General features: G+C 38.1%; 1 protein-coding gene and 1 long non-coding RNA gene across 6 annotated transcripts in view; one reads left to right on the top strand and one right to left on the bottom strand.

Moving 5' to 3' along the window:
• Nucleotides 1–2,359, top strand: part of PRRG4 (proline rich and Gla domain 4) — an 18,854-nt gene extending 16,495 nt beyond the window's left edge. For all 5 annotated transcript variants that reach the window (XM_039233388.1, XM_039233383.1, XM_039233387.1 and 2 more), the window contains exon 6: nt 1,212–2,359. In XM_039233388.1, coding sequence (XP_039089319.1) covers nt 1,212–1,446 — 235 coding nt within the window. In that variant the 3' untranslated portion in view covers nt 1,447–2,359. The remainder of the gene's footprint in view (nt 1–1,211) is intronic.
• The window catches only part of LOC120232580, a 36,941-nt gene that overhangs the window by 8,581 nt on the left and 12,828 nt on the right, over nt 1–15,532 (bottom strand). The window lies entirely within an intron of this gene.

The following is a 15,532-nucleotide window of genomic DNA, read 5'->3' as shown; positions in this document are numbered from 1 at the left end:
GGGAGACACAGACTCTGAAACAGGCTCCAGGCTCTGAGCTGGCAGTCAGCACAGAGCCCGACGCGGGGCTCGAACCCACGAACCGCGAGATCATGACCTAAGCGAAAGTCGGACGCTTAACCGACTAAGCCACCCGGGTGCCCCGGATTATATGTTAATTCTAACTACCTTATCAGCCATAGCTCTAGGAACTTAATTTACTCACAAGTGCTTTATGGACAGCCCACTTCATAGTCTAAACATAAATTTACTAAATAATTGGTAATTCAGTAGTGAGAAGGGAAAACAAAGGTTCAAAACCATGTGTTGCATGTCAGTTTTCATTGGCTGGTGTAGCTGACAAAGTTTTGTGAAAATGGTGGGGCTTGAACTAGGCCATATTTTTTAAAAATTGTTGGTCTTAGGTCAATGGAGTGTGGAAAAGACAATAATCCAAGAAAGCAAACAACACTAGTGAAAGCACAGAGGCAGGACAGAATTCATTGCACATAGTACTTTGGCAAGAGCAAAAAGCTGTAAAAAATAAGGTGAGGCCAGAATAAGGGAGGCTCTAAAAAGGCATAGCAGTTGAATTTGACTCTGGAAAGTAGGCTGCAGGTTACACTTTTGCAGAGAAGGATATGACAGAAGTGCTGTTTAGGAGGGATGGACCTGCTGCAGAGAGGGACACACATCACCTGTTGTGATTATTCTGGTGACATCACTTCCCTTGGCTGAAAGGAGTAATGCTGCCTTTCAACAAGAAAGAATTTGATTTCGCACCATATTTTGAGAATGTTCTCAGTCAGGAGTGGGAGAAAAAGGGACTTAAGATGTTTTGAGCCCTTATTATAGTATTTCAGATACTGCGTAGATATTTTAAATACGACATCTTTCTGAATCCCCACAAAACAACTCTGTTGAGGCAGCTATTATTATCCACGTTTTATTGAGGAGGAAACTGAGTTAGGTAACTAGCCTTTGGTCACGTAGCTATGAAATGATAGGATCCAGTTTCATACCCACATCTGACTCCAAAGCACTTGATCTTTCACCCAAGTGTATGTGTAAGAAAAAACTGTTATATTAATAACAACAACTTTTATGAAAAGTTCAACTTTTGATAAGCTTTTGATCAACTTTCATCAGAATAGTCAGTTGGGTTTTTTAATATTGCCATTTTAACCTAAAAATTCTGGCTTTCTAGATGTAACCACAGTCTCTCTGTTTAGTTCTTCAGCTACCTATGTAAGAAGGGGCCGACCCACTCCCTCCATCATTTTCAGAAGACCTGAGGAGGCTGCCTTGACTCCATCACTACCTTCCATGGAAGACACAGGATTACCTTCTTATGAACAGGCAGTGGCACTAACCAGAAAACACAATGTTTCCCCACCGCCACCATATTCTGGGCCAGCAAAAGGGTTTCGAGCATTTAAAAAGTCTATGTCGCTCCCATCTCACTAAGCCCATTGTGGTGGTATAGGACATTCATGTTATTTGAATGGTTCGTTTTCCCTGCACCAAAGAGACATGTCATATCAGCCCTTATGACAAACTCTAAGGAGCAAAGAAAGAATAAGCATGTGTATGACACTGCAGAAGTTATGTTGGCATCTTGGACCTGAACTTGATCATTTTCAGCTTGATAAGAAACTTTGACTCCATGTCCTTGCAGTAAAGAAGAGAGCACTTTTTGTTTATTTTAATGGTTCAAAAACTCTGTGTTATGGATGCCATAGCTAGAACTGGTAAACTATCCTTTGTATAGATAAAGGTTATAGATTTCTTGTGTTGAATATAAAAAAAAGAATTTCTGATCAGTAGATTATCCAAAGTCAGCATGTTGGACTCACCATTTATTAGGATTTCTTTTTGGTTGGAAATACTTTACAAAATTTGATACTTCAGTATAAATTGGTGGCCTTAATATAATCACCGGGTTTTACATTTTAAATAATTGCATAGCATTGAACCATATTTTGTAGGTTTTAGTTGTTAACAATTACTGTCAGTCATGTTTTGTTATGGGGAGTAGGGTAAGTCATTAAAAAAAAAATCACTTGCTAGGGAGTTAGTTCTTCAGAGGGTACAGGGTTGCAATGGCAAGGATTTGTAAGAGCTGTAATATTATCAAATAAATACACAGGCTTCAAATATAGGAGTGACTAGCACTTGATAAAGTTGCCCATACTACTGGCAAGTAGACACATCCATTTTCATTGCTAAATTATCTATATATAGCTATATATAATTGTTTATCTTGAAAATGTGTTGAAGTTTATAAATAACAGTTTGAGAACCTAGAAAAATTAATTTACTTTTCTGCTATTAAAATAATGCTGACTAGGAGCGCCTGGGTGGCTCAGTCATTTGAGTGTCTGACTTTGGTTCAGGTTGTGATCTCACAGTTTGTGGGTTTGAGCCCCACATCAGGCTCCCTGCTTTCAGCACGAAGCCTGTTTTGGATCCTCTGTCCCCCTCTCTCTCTGCCCCTCCCCTGCTTGTGCTCTCTCTCTCTCAAAAAGAAACATTAAAAAAAATAAAATAACCTTTAAAAAATAATAATACTGACTAAAGTTATCAGCAACCCCTTGTACCTCTTAATGTTTGGACCCAAAACACCATAAGTAATCGTTTTAACCTGTACTTTTTGTCTCCTCCTCTAATTGTAGATATGACTAGTCTTCCTTAAGACTGTAGTAGAATATAAGCTATAAACCTCTGGAGTGAGTGTGTTTACACACATTTATGTAAGTGGGTGTGGATGTAGATGTGAATTTGTTTTCTCTTTGCAGGAACTCAAATAACATACTCCTGAGAGATAAAATAGAAAATCCTGTTCTTTTTGTTTTGCTAGGCATTGCATTTTCCAATTATTTAAGACCACGTGTAAAATTGTATTTTGTTTTATAATTTTTATTCTCACAGAAGTGAGACTAAAACCCACATGTATTTGGTAATTCCTTCCAATTAAATGTTTACAAAGTATAAGTTATCATTACAATATGTGTGTGAGTGTATATGTCTCTCTTTTAAGACAACATGATCTTAAGGCAGATACAAGCAAGACCTTAATAATTTCAGACTGCCAACCACTTTATCCTTCTAGATTTTGGGGTCTCTTCAGTTGCTTGGCACAAAGAAATCAGCTAGCAAAATTTAGATATAATTAAGAAAAGTAGTTTTTTAAGTTTTTAAATTTTTAAAGATTTTATTTTTAAGTAATAATCTCTACATGCAATGTGGGGTTCTAACTCACAGCCCCAAGATCAACAGTCATATGCTCCACAAACTGAGCCAGCCAGGCACCCCAGGAAAAGTAGCCTTAAAAAATTATTTTAATCTTTAAGTAGGTTCCACACCCAATGTGGGGCTTGAACTCACAACCCTGAGATCAAGAGTCACATACTCCACAGACTGAGCCAGCCAGGTACCCCAAAATTAGTCTTTTCAAAGCCTCCTACATCACCTATAAAATTTTTACCATTATGGGGCACCTGGCTGGCTTAGTTAGTAAAGCATGCAACTCTTGATCTGGAGGTCATGAGTTTGAGGCCCACATTGGGTGTAGAGATTACTTTAAAAAAAAATTACCATTAGTCATACCTTGACTTTGCATAAGTACTTTTCTGATGTAACTTTGCACTTTGCCCTTATTTTAATTTTCTTTAAAGAGGAAAACTCTACTTTGTTCATTTTGTAGCAGTCAGACTGAGGTATAGAAGGATAACTTGCCCTAAATCTAACATGCTGGTGAAAGCTAGGCTTAGAAGGGGCAAGCACACTTTTCCAGGCCCATTTCATACCTATAGAATTATGCTGTCTCAAATTACAAAGAACAGGGATCTTATTAATTCTAGGTCTGTATGCAAAATTTATGACCATTTGTCATATATACGTAAATGTATATAAGTACATATATGTGTATGTATAGAATTGCATTGTCTCAAATTATGAAAAACAGGGATCTTATTAATACTAAGTCTGTATGAGAAATTTATAAGCATTTGTCATATTTACATAAACATATATAGGTACATATAGTACATATATGTGTAGGTATTCTCACACAAGTATTTCTTAGGATGAATAGAAATATAAGATAGATGAATAGAAGATGAATAGAAGATGAATAGAAAAATAAGCACTTGGCTGGCTCAGTCAGAGGAGCATGCCACTCTTAATCTTGGGGTCATAAATTCAACCTCCACATTGGGTATACAGATTATTCAAATAAATAAACTTTTAAAAGAAAAAAATAGAAGATATGATTATCTCTTATTGAATCATGATTTGAAATAGTCCTTGAACTTGTTTACTACCACTGACACACAAGAGTCTAATTATAAAGCTGACTTTCAGAAACTATGACAACCCCTTTCTCCCAGTAGTAGCCTAGATGTGTTTTCTATCATTTAGAGTAAAACTGTTGCTCTAACTTGAATTAATCTAGAATTCATCATTAAGGTTGCGAAATCAGTGGTATTTGTAAAACATCCAATGTTGAGCTCATAATGCTTTATATAAAGGAAAATGCGGTATGAGACAATGCCAAAAGAAAACACTTCTGTACCGCAAGGGAAACCATCAACAAAACAAAAAGACAACTCGCTGAATGGAAGATATTTGCAAATGATATATCCAATAAGGAGTTAATATCCAAAATATATAAATAGCTTATACAAGTGACACTGAACAAACAATCCAATTTAAAAGTAGGCAGAAGAACTGAATAGACATTTTCCCAAAGAAGACATACAGATGGCAAACAGACACATGAAAAGATGCTCAACATCTCTAGTCATCAGGGAAATGCAAATCAAAACCACAATGTGCTATCACCTTATATTTGTCAGAACGGCTAGTATCAAAAAAAATAAGAAATAACAAGTATTGGCAAGGATGTAGAAAAAAAGGAACTTCATGCACTATTGGTGGGGAATGTAAATTAGTGCAGACACTGTAGAAAAGAGTACGGAGGTTCCTCAAAAAAGTAAAAATAGAAAACCTTATGATCCAGTAATTCTACTACTGTGTATTTACCCAAAGAAAATGAAAATGCTAATTCAAAAAGATACCTCTATGTTTCATTGCAATATTGTTTACAATAGCCAAGATATGGAAGCAACACTAGTGTCCATCAAGAGATGGATAAAGATGATGTGGCATACATATAATGGAACATCACTCAGCCATTAAAAAAGAATGAGATCTTGCTACTTAAGTCAACATGGATGGACCTAGAGGGTATTATGCTAAAGAAATCACACAGAGAAAGACAAATACCATATGATTTCACTTATAGGTAGAATCTGAGAAACAAACAAAATGAACAAACAGACCCTTAAATGCAGAGAACAAACTGATGGTTGCCAGAGGGGAGGTGGGTGGGAAGATGGGATGAAACAGATAAAAGGGATTAAAAGGTATAAACTTCTAGTTATAAAATACATAAGTGACAGGAATGAAAAGTATAGCATAGGAAATATAGTCAATAGTATTTAAAATGTTGTTTGGTGACAAATGGTGACTTACCTTTACTATGGTGAGCACTGAATAATGTACAGAATTGTTGAACATATGTTGTACACCTGTAACTAATATAAGATTGTATATTAATTCCATAACTGGTGAATGCTTATAATGATAGAAAGGAAAATATCTTAATATAAAATTATTGACATATATTTCTCTCTTTCAGCAGTCTGCATTCTTGTACTTTTGGTGGTGGATTTTTATGTTTGATCTGTTTTGTTTGTGCTTCTTTCCCAAGCAACTGATTAGTGTTAACCATTAAATCTATTTTGAAATAAGGTTTGTATTAAGGGGCACCTGGATGACTCAGTTGGAAGAGCATGGGACTCTTGATCTTGGGGTTGTGAATTAAAGCACCATGTGGGGTGTAGAAATTACTTAAATAAATTTTTAAAAAACTTTGAAATAAAGTTTGTTTTTAACTAGATCATTACAGCTCCTCCATTACAATCAGGAAATGATGGAATACGGGTATAAAAAGGAACTGGACAAGAAAAAAGACAAGTATGCATTTATAAGGTAATACCTTCAGTAGGATATATAATTCTACACAGAATATTCTTTTTGTTTTCCAAATGAAAAAAATCAAAGAGCACAAACTGTGTCAAATTTTGCATTTAATAATGTACCTTCTGATAGGGCACCTGGGTGGCATCTAACTCTTGATTTCAGCTCAGACTGTGGTCTCATGGTCATGGATCAAGCCTTGTGTTGGGCTCTGTGTTGACCATGGAACCTACTTGGGATTCTCTCTCTTCCTCTCTCTGCCTCTCCCCCAATTGTTCAGATGTGCACACAAGTGCCTCTCTCTCTCTTACTCTCTCTCAAAATAAATAAACATTAAAAAAAATAATAATAGGAGCGCCTGCATGGCCTAGTTGGTTAAGTGTCTGACTCTTGATTTCAGCTCAGGTCATGATCTCTCTCAGTCTGTGGGACTAAGCCCAGCATCAGGCTCTGTGCTGACCCTGTGGAGTGTATGTGGGATTCTTTTTCTCTCTCCCTCTGCCCCTCCCCCACTTGTGTGTGCGCGCGCTCTCTCTCTCTCTCTCCCCCTCAAAATAAATAAATAAAATTTGAAAAACAACATTGTACCCTCTAAGTGAATACAGAGTGGGGTAAAAACTCTTGAAACTATAAAAACTAGAGCAACAGTGTCCTCTTTATCTTTGGTTTCCCATTAGCTTGTAAAATTCAAATCAAGTTTTCTACCTCTCAGATAATTTATGTGTGTGTATACTTCTCCTATATAAGAGAATTTATTTATAAGAAAAGGTTTGTTAGTGCTGCTCAAAAGTTTAATTTTATATTATCTATACTGTTTTTGTTCTAATTGAATATGAATTCTATTTTTATATTTTTTTGCTTGGAAATATTGTGTATGGCATTTATACTGTTGGAGTGTCTAGAATTTCTGTAATTCTTGGGGCGCCTGGATGGCTCAGTCGGTTAAGCATCTGACTTCAGCTCAGGTCATGATCTCACGGCCTGTGGGTTCGAGGCGCATGTCAGGCTCTGTGCTGACAGCTAGCTCAGAGCCTGGAGCCTGCTTCGGATTCTGTGTCTCCCTGTCTTTCTGACCCTCCCCTGCTCACGCTGTCTCTCTCTCCCTCTCTCTCAGAAATTAAAAAAAAAAAAAAAGACTCTAGTTTTTAAGAATTACAGACATTCTAAAATTTTTTAAATGTTTGTTTTCGAGAGAGAGATAGAGACAGCGTGAGCAGGGGAGGATCAGAAAGACAGGGAGACACAGAATCCGAAGCAGGTTCCAGGCTCTGAGCTAGCTGTCAGCACAGAGCCCGACGCGGGGCTCAAACCCACGGACCGTGAGATCATGACCTGAGCTGAAGTCAGAGGCTTTTAACCGACTGAGCCACCCAGGTGCCCCTTAAAAACTAGAGTCTTTTGTAGATCCTATCTATGTGGCATTTAGGAACACGTATGACATATACCGATACCTTCCATCTTCAAACCATTGTTTTAAATGCACATTTTTCTTATAGCCTTAATTATATTTTGGCTTTAATGGATTTCCTTAAATCCAGACACTTTTATACATGTGAATAAACACACTAAATAATTATCTGTTGCTTGTTTCAATGAAATGTTCTTCTTATGTAATAGCATATAATTATATGAATTTAATGTGAACAGCGCATTGCATCACACATTTTCAAAACAATGTTTACAGCATGGTATTGCTATGTATATCATCTATTTAAGTGGGGCTGGCCTTCTATTTAAACAATTGGGTTGCACTTGTGAAAGTGCTATTTTCTTTGTTTTTTAAGTTTATTTATTTATTTTGAGAGAGACAGAGACAGTGCAAGTGGGGGAGAGGCAGAGAGAGAGGGAGAGAGAGAGGATCCCAAGCAGGTTCCATGCCACCAGCCCAGAGCCCAATATGGGGCTCAAGTCCACGAAGCCATGAGATCATGATCTGAGCCAAAACCAAGGTTTGGACACTTAAACAACTGAGCCACCAGGTCCCCTGAATGTGCTATTTTCTTTAACAGTTTTTTTTTTTAATTTTTAAAATATTTTTATTTGTTTTTGAGAGACGGAGAAAGACAGAGTGGGAGTGGGGCAGGGGCAGAGAGAGAGAGGGAGACACAGAATCTGAAGCAGGCTCCAGGCTCTCTGAGCTGTCAGCACAGAGCCCAACATGGGGCTTGAATTCATGAGCTATGAGTTCATGACCTGAGCTGAAGTCAGACGCTCAACCAACTGAGCCACCCAGGTGTTCCTTAACATAGTTTTAATATTTAATATGTTGTTTGAGGCACATATATTATTCATTAAAACTTAAAATATTTCTGTGGCCTATCTCTATACATAACCTAAAAATCAGAAGAAAATATAGTAATGTTACATTAAATTATGGGAATAACATTACTTCCAGCTTAAGAGAAACACATTAAATAATACTGAGTATCAGGGCACCTGGATACCTCAGTCAGCAGAGTATCTGACTCTTGATCTCAGAATCATGGGGGCAAGTCTTATGGGGGTCTAGAGATTATTTGAAAATAAAAATTGTTAAAAAGCAATACTAAGAATCATACACATAAACACTGGTTTTTATTAAATATTCATGCTAAACATTTAGACTACCTCAAAATTTCTTTGGATCAATTGAGTTATACACAAATGTTACTACTTATACTCCTTAAAATTACTTTATACTTTTTTTAACTTATTTTTTATTTTTAAAAAATTTTTTGTTTAATGTTTATTTTTGAGAGACAGAGCTCTGAGTTCAGCACAGAGCCCAATGCAGAACTTGAACTCACTAACTGCGAGATCACTAACTCACTAACGGACTGAATCACCCAGGCGTCCCTCCTTAAAATTACTTTAATCAAGGGAATGAGAAGAGAAGCTAGTTACCAGGAGAAAATATTTGCAAAAGACTCATCTGATAAAAGACTGTTGTCTAAATTATACAAAGAACTTAGAATTCAACAATAAGAAAACTGACAATCTGATTTTTAAATTGGACAAAAGAACTGAACAGCCACCTCACCAAAGAAAATGTATGGATGTCAAGTAAAGATGTCAGCATCATATGTCATTAAGAATTGCAAATAAAAGCAACAAAGAGTTACCACTACATGCCTATTAAAATGATTAAAATCTATAACATAAACACTAAGTGTTGGTGACATGTGAAGCCACAGGAACTCTCATTTATTGCTAGTTGAAATACAAAATGGTACAGTCACTTTTGAGGACAGTTTGGCAGCTTCTTACAAAACTAAATATTCTTTTTTTTTTTAATTTTTTAATGTTTTATTTATTTCTAGGAGAGAGAGAGAGACAGCATGAGCAGGGGAGGGTCTGAGAGAGAGGGATCACAAACTCTGAAACAGGCTCCAGGCTCTGAGCTGGCAGTCAGCACAGAGCCCGACACGGGGCTCGAACCCACGAACTGCAAGATCATGACCTAAGCGAAAGTCGGACATTTAACCAACTAAGCCACCCAGGCGCCCTGACAACACTAAATATTTTTACCACTTGATCCAGCAATCATGCTCCTTGTTATTTACCCAAATGTACATCTACACAAAACCCCGCATATCAATGTTTAGAACAGCTTTACTTATAATTGCCAAAACTTGGAAGCAACGAAAATGTCCTTCAGTGGGCAAATAAACCATGGTACATTAAGGTAATGAAGTGGGGGGGGGGGAGGTCCGTCTGAGTGGCTCAGTTGGTTAAGGGTCACACTTCGGCTCAGGTCATGATCTCACGGTTTGTAGGTTCTTTGTATAATTTGAACAACAGTCCTTTATCAGATGAGTCTTTCACAAATATTTTTTCCTAACTAGCTTCTCTTCTCATTCCCTTGATTGTGGGGTCGAGCTCTGTGCTGACAGCTCAGAGCGTGGAAGCTTCCTTGGATTCTATGTCTCTCTCTCTCTCTCTCTCTCTGCCCCTCCCTCACTCACCCTCTGTCTGTCTGTCTCTCTCTCTTTCTCAGAAAATTAACAAGCATTCAAAGATAATGACTGAAAGCATCCAACTTCGGCTCAGGTCATGATCCCATGGTTCATGAGTTTGAGCCCCGAGTGGGGCTCTTTGCTAACACTCAGAGCCTGGAGCCTGCTTCAGATTGTGTGTCTTCCTCTCTCTCTCTGTCCCTCCCCTGCTTGTGCTCTTTCTTTCTCTCTCTCTCTCTCAAAAATAAATAAACATTTAAAAAAAATTTTAAGATAATGGAATATTATTCAATGCTAAAAAGACATTAGCTATCAACACATGACATGCATGTTACTAAGTGAAAGAAGCCAATCTAAAAAGTCTATATCCTATATGATTCCATTTATGTGACATTCTGGAAAGGCAACACTATGGGAATAGAAGAAAGAGCAGTGGTTGTCAGGGATTAGGGGTGATAGGTAGAGCAGAGAGGATTTTTAGGGCAAACTACTCTGTATGATACTTTAAGGGTAAATACATGTCATTACATGCTTGTCCAAATCCACAAATTGCACAACAGGAAGAGTGAACTGCAATGTAAACTATGGACTTTGGGAGATAATGATGTGTCAACGTGGGTTCATCGATTAAAACAAATGTGACACTGTGGTGGGAGATGTTGACAGTGGGGGATATTGTTTGTGGGAGGAGGACAGAGGGTTTTGGGAATTTTCTGTACTTTCCAATCAATTTTGCTCTGAACTTAAACCTACTCTAAAAAGTAAAGTTTATTAATAAAAAAAAATTTTAAGACAAAGTTTTCCTAGGGCCAATTGAAAGGTTTTTTTTTTTTTTTTAAATACTTCTTTATATGCTCTTAAAGATTAGGGGGGAAATTGAATTGGCTTCATAATTATTCTTGTGTATATTTAACTAGGCAAAGCCTATAAGTGAAATTTCAAGGGGGTCAAAAATATATCCTAGATTTTTACTACTGTGACAAGATTGTGAAAGAAACACAGATACAAACATTTTAAAACTATGTGGTATAGCCACATCATCTGAAGGAAGAACCTGTCCTAAGAGTTTAGTGAATATGCTTCCAACAGAAACATTAATTTGCAGGGCCCCTGGATGGCTCAGTTGGTTAAGTGTCCAACTTTGGTTCAGGTCATGATCTCATGGTTCATGAATTCAAGCCCCACATTGAGCTCTGGGCTGACAGCTCAGAGCCTGGAGCCTGCATTGGATTCTGTGTCCCCCTCTCTCTCTTCCCCTTCCCCCACTCGTGCCCTGTCCTCCTCTCTCTGAAGAATAAATAAATATTTAAAAAATAAAAGAAACACTAATCCAGAGAAGAAGAACTTTGGTGACTACAACCATAAAGATTTAGAAGGTGGTATTGATTAGAGACACCCCTACAAAGTAGTTAGTACAGTATTGTCTAGAATCCGTTGCTGACTCTAAACATATTTTTCTCACTCAAAGATTGGAAGAAATGATGGGGTCACTTGTAAATTGGTTAGGAGACAGGTCTAAAAGACAGAAGTCAGAACACTAGTTGAAAGTCACAAAAGCCTGGGCCGCCTGGCTGGCTCAGTCAGAAGAGCATAGGACTTTTGATCTCAGGGTTGTGAGTTCCAACCCCACATTGGGCATGGAGTCAATTTAAAATAGTAATAATTTTTTTTTTAATAAAAAAGATTCTAAAAAAGAAAAAACACCAAGATTCTAATTGGCCAGGCATGGGTCCTAGGACCTTAACTGGTCCAATCTGTGAGCAGGCCTGGTTCATGTACCCATCTTAGATCCAGAGTGTAGCATATTATGATTGGAAGTTGGGGAGAGACAGTCCCCCCCGCCCAAAGAAGTGGATACTGTTACTAAATCAGGGGCAAATGGATGCTGAGCAGAAAAACCAGAAGCTCTCTACATTGCACACTAAAAACCATCATTGGGAAGCTTGGCTAGTTCAGTCGGTAGAGCATAGTAGAGCATGAGACTCTTGGAGTTATGAGTTCGATTCCAATGTTGGGTATAGAAGTGACTTAAAAATAAAGTCTTAAGAAAAAAAATCATCCTAAGACAGGTGGAAAAACCAATCAGAATCTCTTGTACCAAACCAGATGAGGTCGGGCAGGGGCTAAACACTCCAGAAACAACAGGACAGTCAGAAAGAAGGCTATTAGGGGCGCCTGGGTAGCCCAGTTGGGTAAGCGTCTGACTTTGTCTCAGGTCATGAATTCATGGTTTGTGAGTTCAAGCCTTGCATCGGGCTCTGTGCTGTCTGTCAAGCTCTGTGCTGACAGCTCAGAGCCTGGAGTCTGCTTCTGATTCTGTGTGTCCCTCTCTCTCTGCCCCTCCCCTGTTCACATTCTGTCAGTCTGTCTGTCTGTCTCTCTCTTAAAAATAAACATTTAAAAAAAGTTTTTTAAGAAAGAAGGCTATTAGACAGTAGCCCTAACCTCATTTGCATTTCAAACCATTTATATTTGTTGAGCACTGTAGTCGTTTTCTTTTGCTGTATAACAAATTTAGTGCCTTTGAACAGCACACATTTATTATCCCACAGTTCCTATGAGTCAAGAGTCCAGATGCAGTTTACAAGGTCCTCTTCTCTGGGTCTGACAAGGCTGCAGTCGAGGTGTTGGCCAAGCTGTGTTCTCATCTGCAGGCTTCAGTGTGGAAGAACCCACTTTCATGCTCACTCAGTTTGACGCCAGAATTCAATTCCTTGCATCTGTAGGACTGAAGGCCCTTAGAGGCTGGAAGCTAAAGGCCAACCTCAGCTGCAGAGGCTACTTGCTTTTTCTAGAAGCTGCTTACAGTTCCCTCCACATAGGATTTATCAATGTGGCCACTTCATCAAGCCAGCGGAGATCTCTGGAGTGTGTCTGCTAGCCAAAGGAAGCCTTATGTGATGTAACATAATCCCAGCCGTGATATCCCATTACCTCTGCTACTTTCTATTGGTTAGAACAAAGTCACAAGTTCCACCTGAACTCAAGGGGAGGAGAGTTACAAAGGTCTGAATACCAGACATGAGGAATCACTGGGGATCACCTTAGGATCTGTATACCATAGGCATCTATCATATGCCAGTTTCTAAGCCAAATAGTTTCTCCACTATCTCTCAGTTCATACAAGTATGTTAAAAAAGTCTTTCAATTATAAAGTGTTATAGAAATGTGAGTAAACACCTAATACTATTATTATTGTTTCTTGAAGATTGTGAAATGTCTCATTATTTACCGTTTTCATCCATCTTGTTCATTTTCCTACAATTCTTAGCATTAAATAGTCCTGAACAGGTTAAAGTATTTATATAAAAGACAATATTTTTAAAAGGTTTTTTTCTAAATGTTTATTTTTGAAAGAGAGAGACATAGAGCACAAGAGAGGGAGAGGCAGAGAGAGACACAGAATCCAAAGCAGGCTCTAGGTTCTAAGCTGCCAGCACAGCTTAAACTCATGAGAGCCGTGAGATCATGACCTGAGCCAAAGTTGGATGCTTAACCAACTGAGCCACCAGGCGCCCCTAAAAGACAATAATATTGAGAACAATTTGGGGAAATTGGTCCTATTCCTTAGCTAGCCAAGGCACACCCAAAGGAACAGGAACTAAAAAAGAGTGGGTCAGACCCTAGTCCCTGAATGCCTCTGAATGTCTTTTTTACTCTCATTTGAATTATAATTTGGCTGTGTAATGTTCTAGGTTAAAAATCATTCTCCTTGGCATATTGTAGATAATTTAATATCTTCTACCCTCTAATTGCTGTTGAGAATTCTAACAGCATTCTTGCGGTGCCTGGCTGGTTCAGTCAGAAGAGCATTTGGCTCTTGATCCTGGGGTTATGAGTTTGAGCACCACATTGGGTGTAGATCTTACTTTAAAATAAAATCTAAAAATTTCTAATAGCATTCTCATTCAATTCCTTTACATATGACCTTTTATTTCCAATAGAACCTTTTTTCCTCTTAAAGCATGAAAATTTATTTTCCTACAATTCTGGAGGCTAGAACTCTTGAGATCAAGGTCAGCAAAGCTAATTTCTTTGGAGACCTCTGTTCTTGGCTTGTAGATAGTCATCCTTTCTCCATGATTCTAGATGGCCTTCCATCAGTATATGTCTCAGTCCTAATCTCCTCTTCTTAGAAGGACACCCATCAGGGGTACCTGGATGGCTCATTCAGTTGAGCATCTGACTGTTGATTTCAGCTCAGGTCATGATCTCTTGGTTGGTGGGTTTGAGCCCCTCTGCACTATCAGTGCAGAGCCTGCTTGGGATTCTCTCTCTCCATTTCTCTCTGCCCCTCCCCTACTCTCTCTGTCTCTCAAAATAAATCAATAAACTTAAAAAAAAAGAAAAGGACACCAGTCATATTGGATTAGGGTCTACCCTAAAGCCATCACGTTTACTTAACTACCCCTTTAAATATCCTATTGTCAAACCTAATCATATTCTTTTTTATTAATTTTTTAATGTTTCTTTATTTTTGAGGGAGACAGAGACAGAAACAGAGTGTGGTTGGAGGCAGTGGGTGCAGACAGAGGGAGACACAGAATCCGAAGCAAGCTCCAGGCTCTAAGCTCAGACCCCAACAGGGGGCTCAAACTCACAGACTACAAGATATGACCTGAGCCGAGGTAAGTTGCCTAGCCAACTGAGTCACCCAGGTGCTCCAAATCTATTCATATTCTTTTAGGTACTGAAGGTTAGGGCTTCAACTTCAGTTCAGCCCATAACACTGGTCTCCTGTTTTTGTTCTTGTCTCCTCGAGTCCAGTTTCTATCCTCTGGGACCTTTTCAAACCTTTTTATCCCTGGTGATCTCCAATTCACGATTCTCAGCCTTGGTGTAGGTTTTCATTTATTGTTCATGGTATCTAATGCCTCCTTTCAATATAGAGATCTGCGTCCCACCTCTACTCCCCCAAATCTAGGACATTTTCACATATAATTTGTGGCTTTGTGTTTAATTTTTTCTTCTCCTTTGTTTCTTCCACTTTTTGTGTGATCCCTAATGGTTGAATGTTGGACTTCTTGGATTGATCTACTATTTTCCATCTCTTTCTCCATTTATTCTACTTTCTGTATAAGTTCTTATACTTTAACTTCCAACTCTATTAAAATTTACCTTTATTTAAGATTTTATTTTTCTATATAATCTCTATCCCCAATGTGGGGCTTGAACTCATGACCATGAGAACAAGAGTTGCAAGCTCTACCAACTGAGCCAGCCAGGCACCCCGAATTTTAACTTTTTGAGATTGTCATGTTTTTAATTTCCAAGAGCATTGTTTGTATTCTCTGAATTGTTTTTTACATTTATAACAACTTAATTGGTGTGTAATTTACATGCCAAAAATGAAGCCATCTTCAGTGAGCTGTTCCATGAATCTTAACAAATGTAGACACCAACGTAATAATCATCCCAAGTGCAGAAATTTCCCATTTCTCCCTTTCCTGACTCTCTAGCCTCAGGCTACCACTGATCTACTTTATATCACTATAGATTAGTTTGCCTATGCTAGAATTTTTAATAAATAAAATCACATGACATGTATTCTTTAGTGTCTGGTTTCTTTCATT

The sequence above is a fragment of the Hyaena hyaena genome, unplaced genomic scaffold (assembly GCF_003009895.1).
Source record: "Hyaena hyaena isolate Hyena2069 unplaced genomic scaffold, ASM300989v1 scaffold_74, whole genome shotgun sequence".
Lineage (NCBI taxonomy): Eukaryota > Metazoa > Chordata > Mammalia > Carnivora > Hyaenidae > Hyaena > Hyaena hyaena.
Note: the sequence above shows the minus strand (reverse complement) of the source record. Positions and strands in the feature narration are given on the sequence as shown.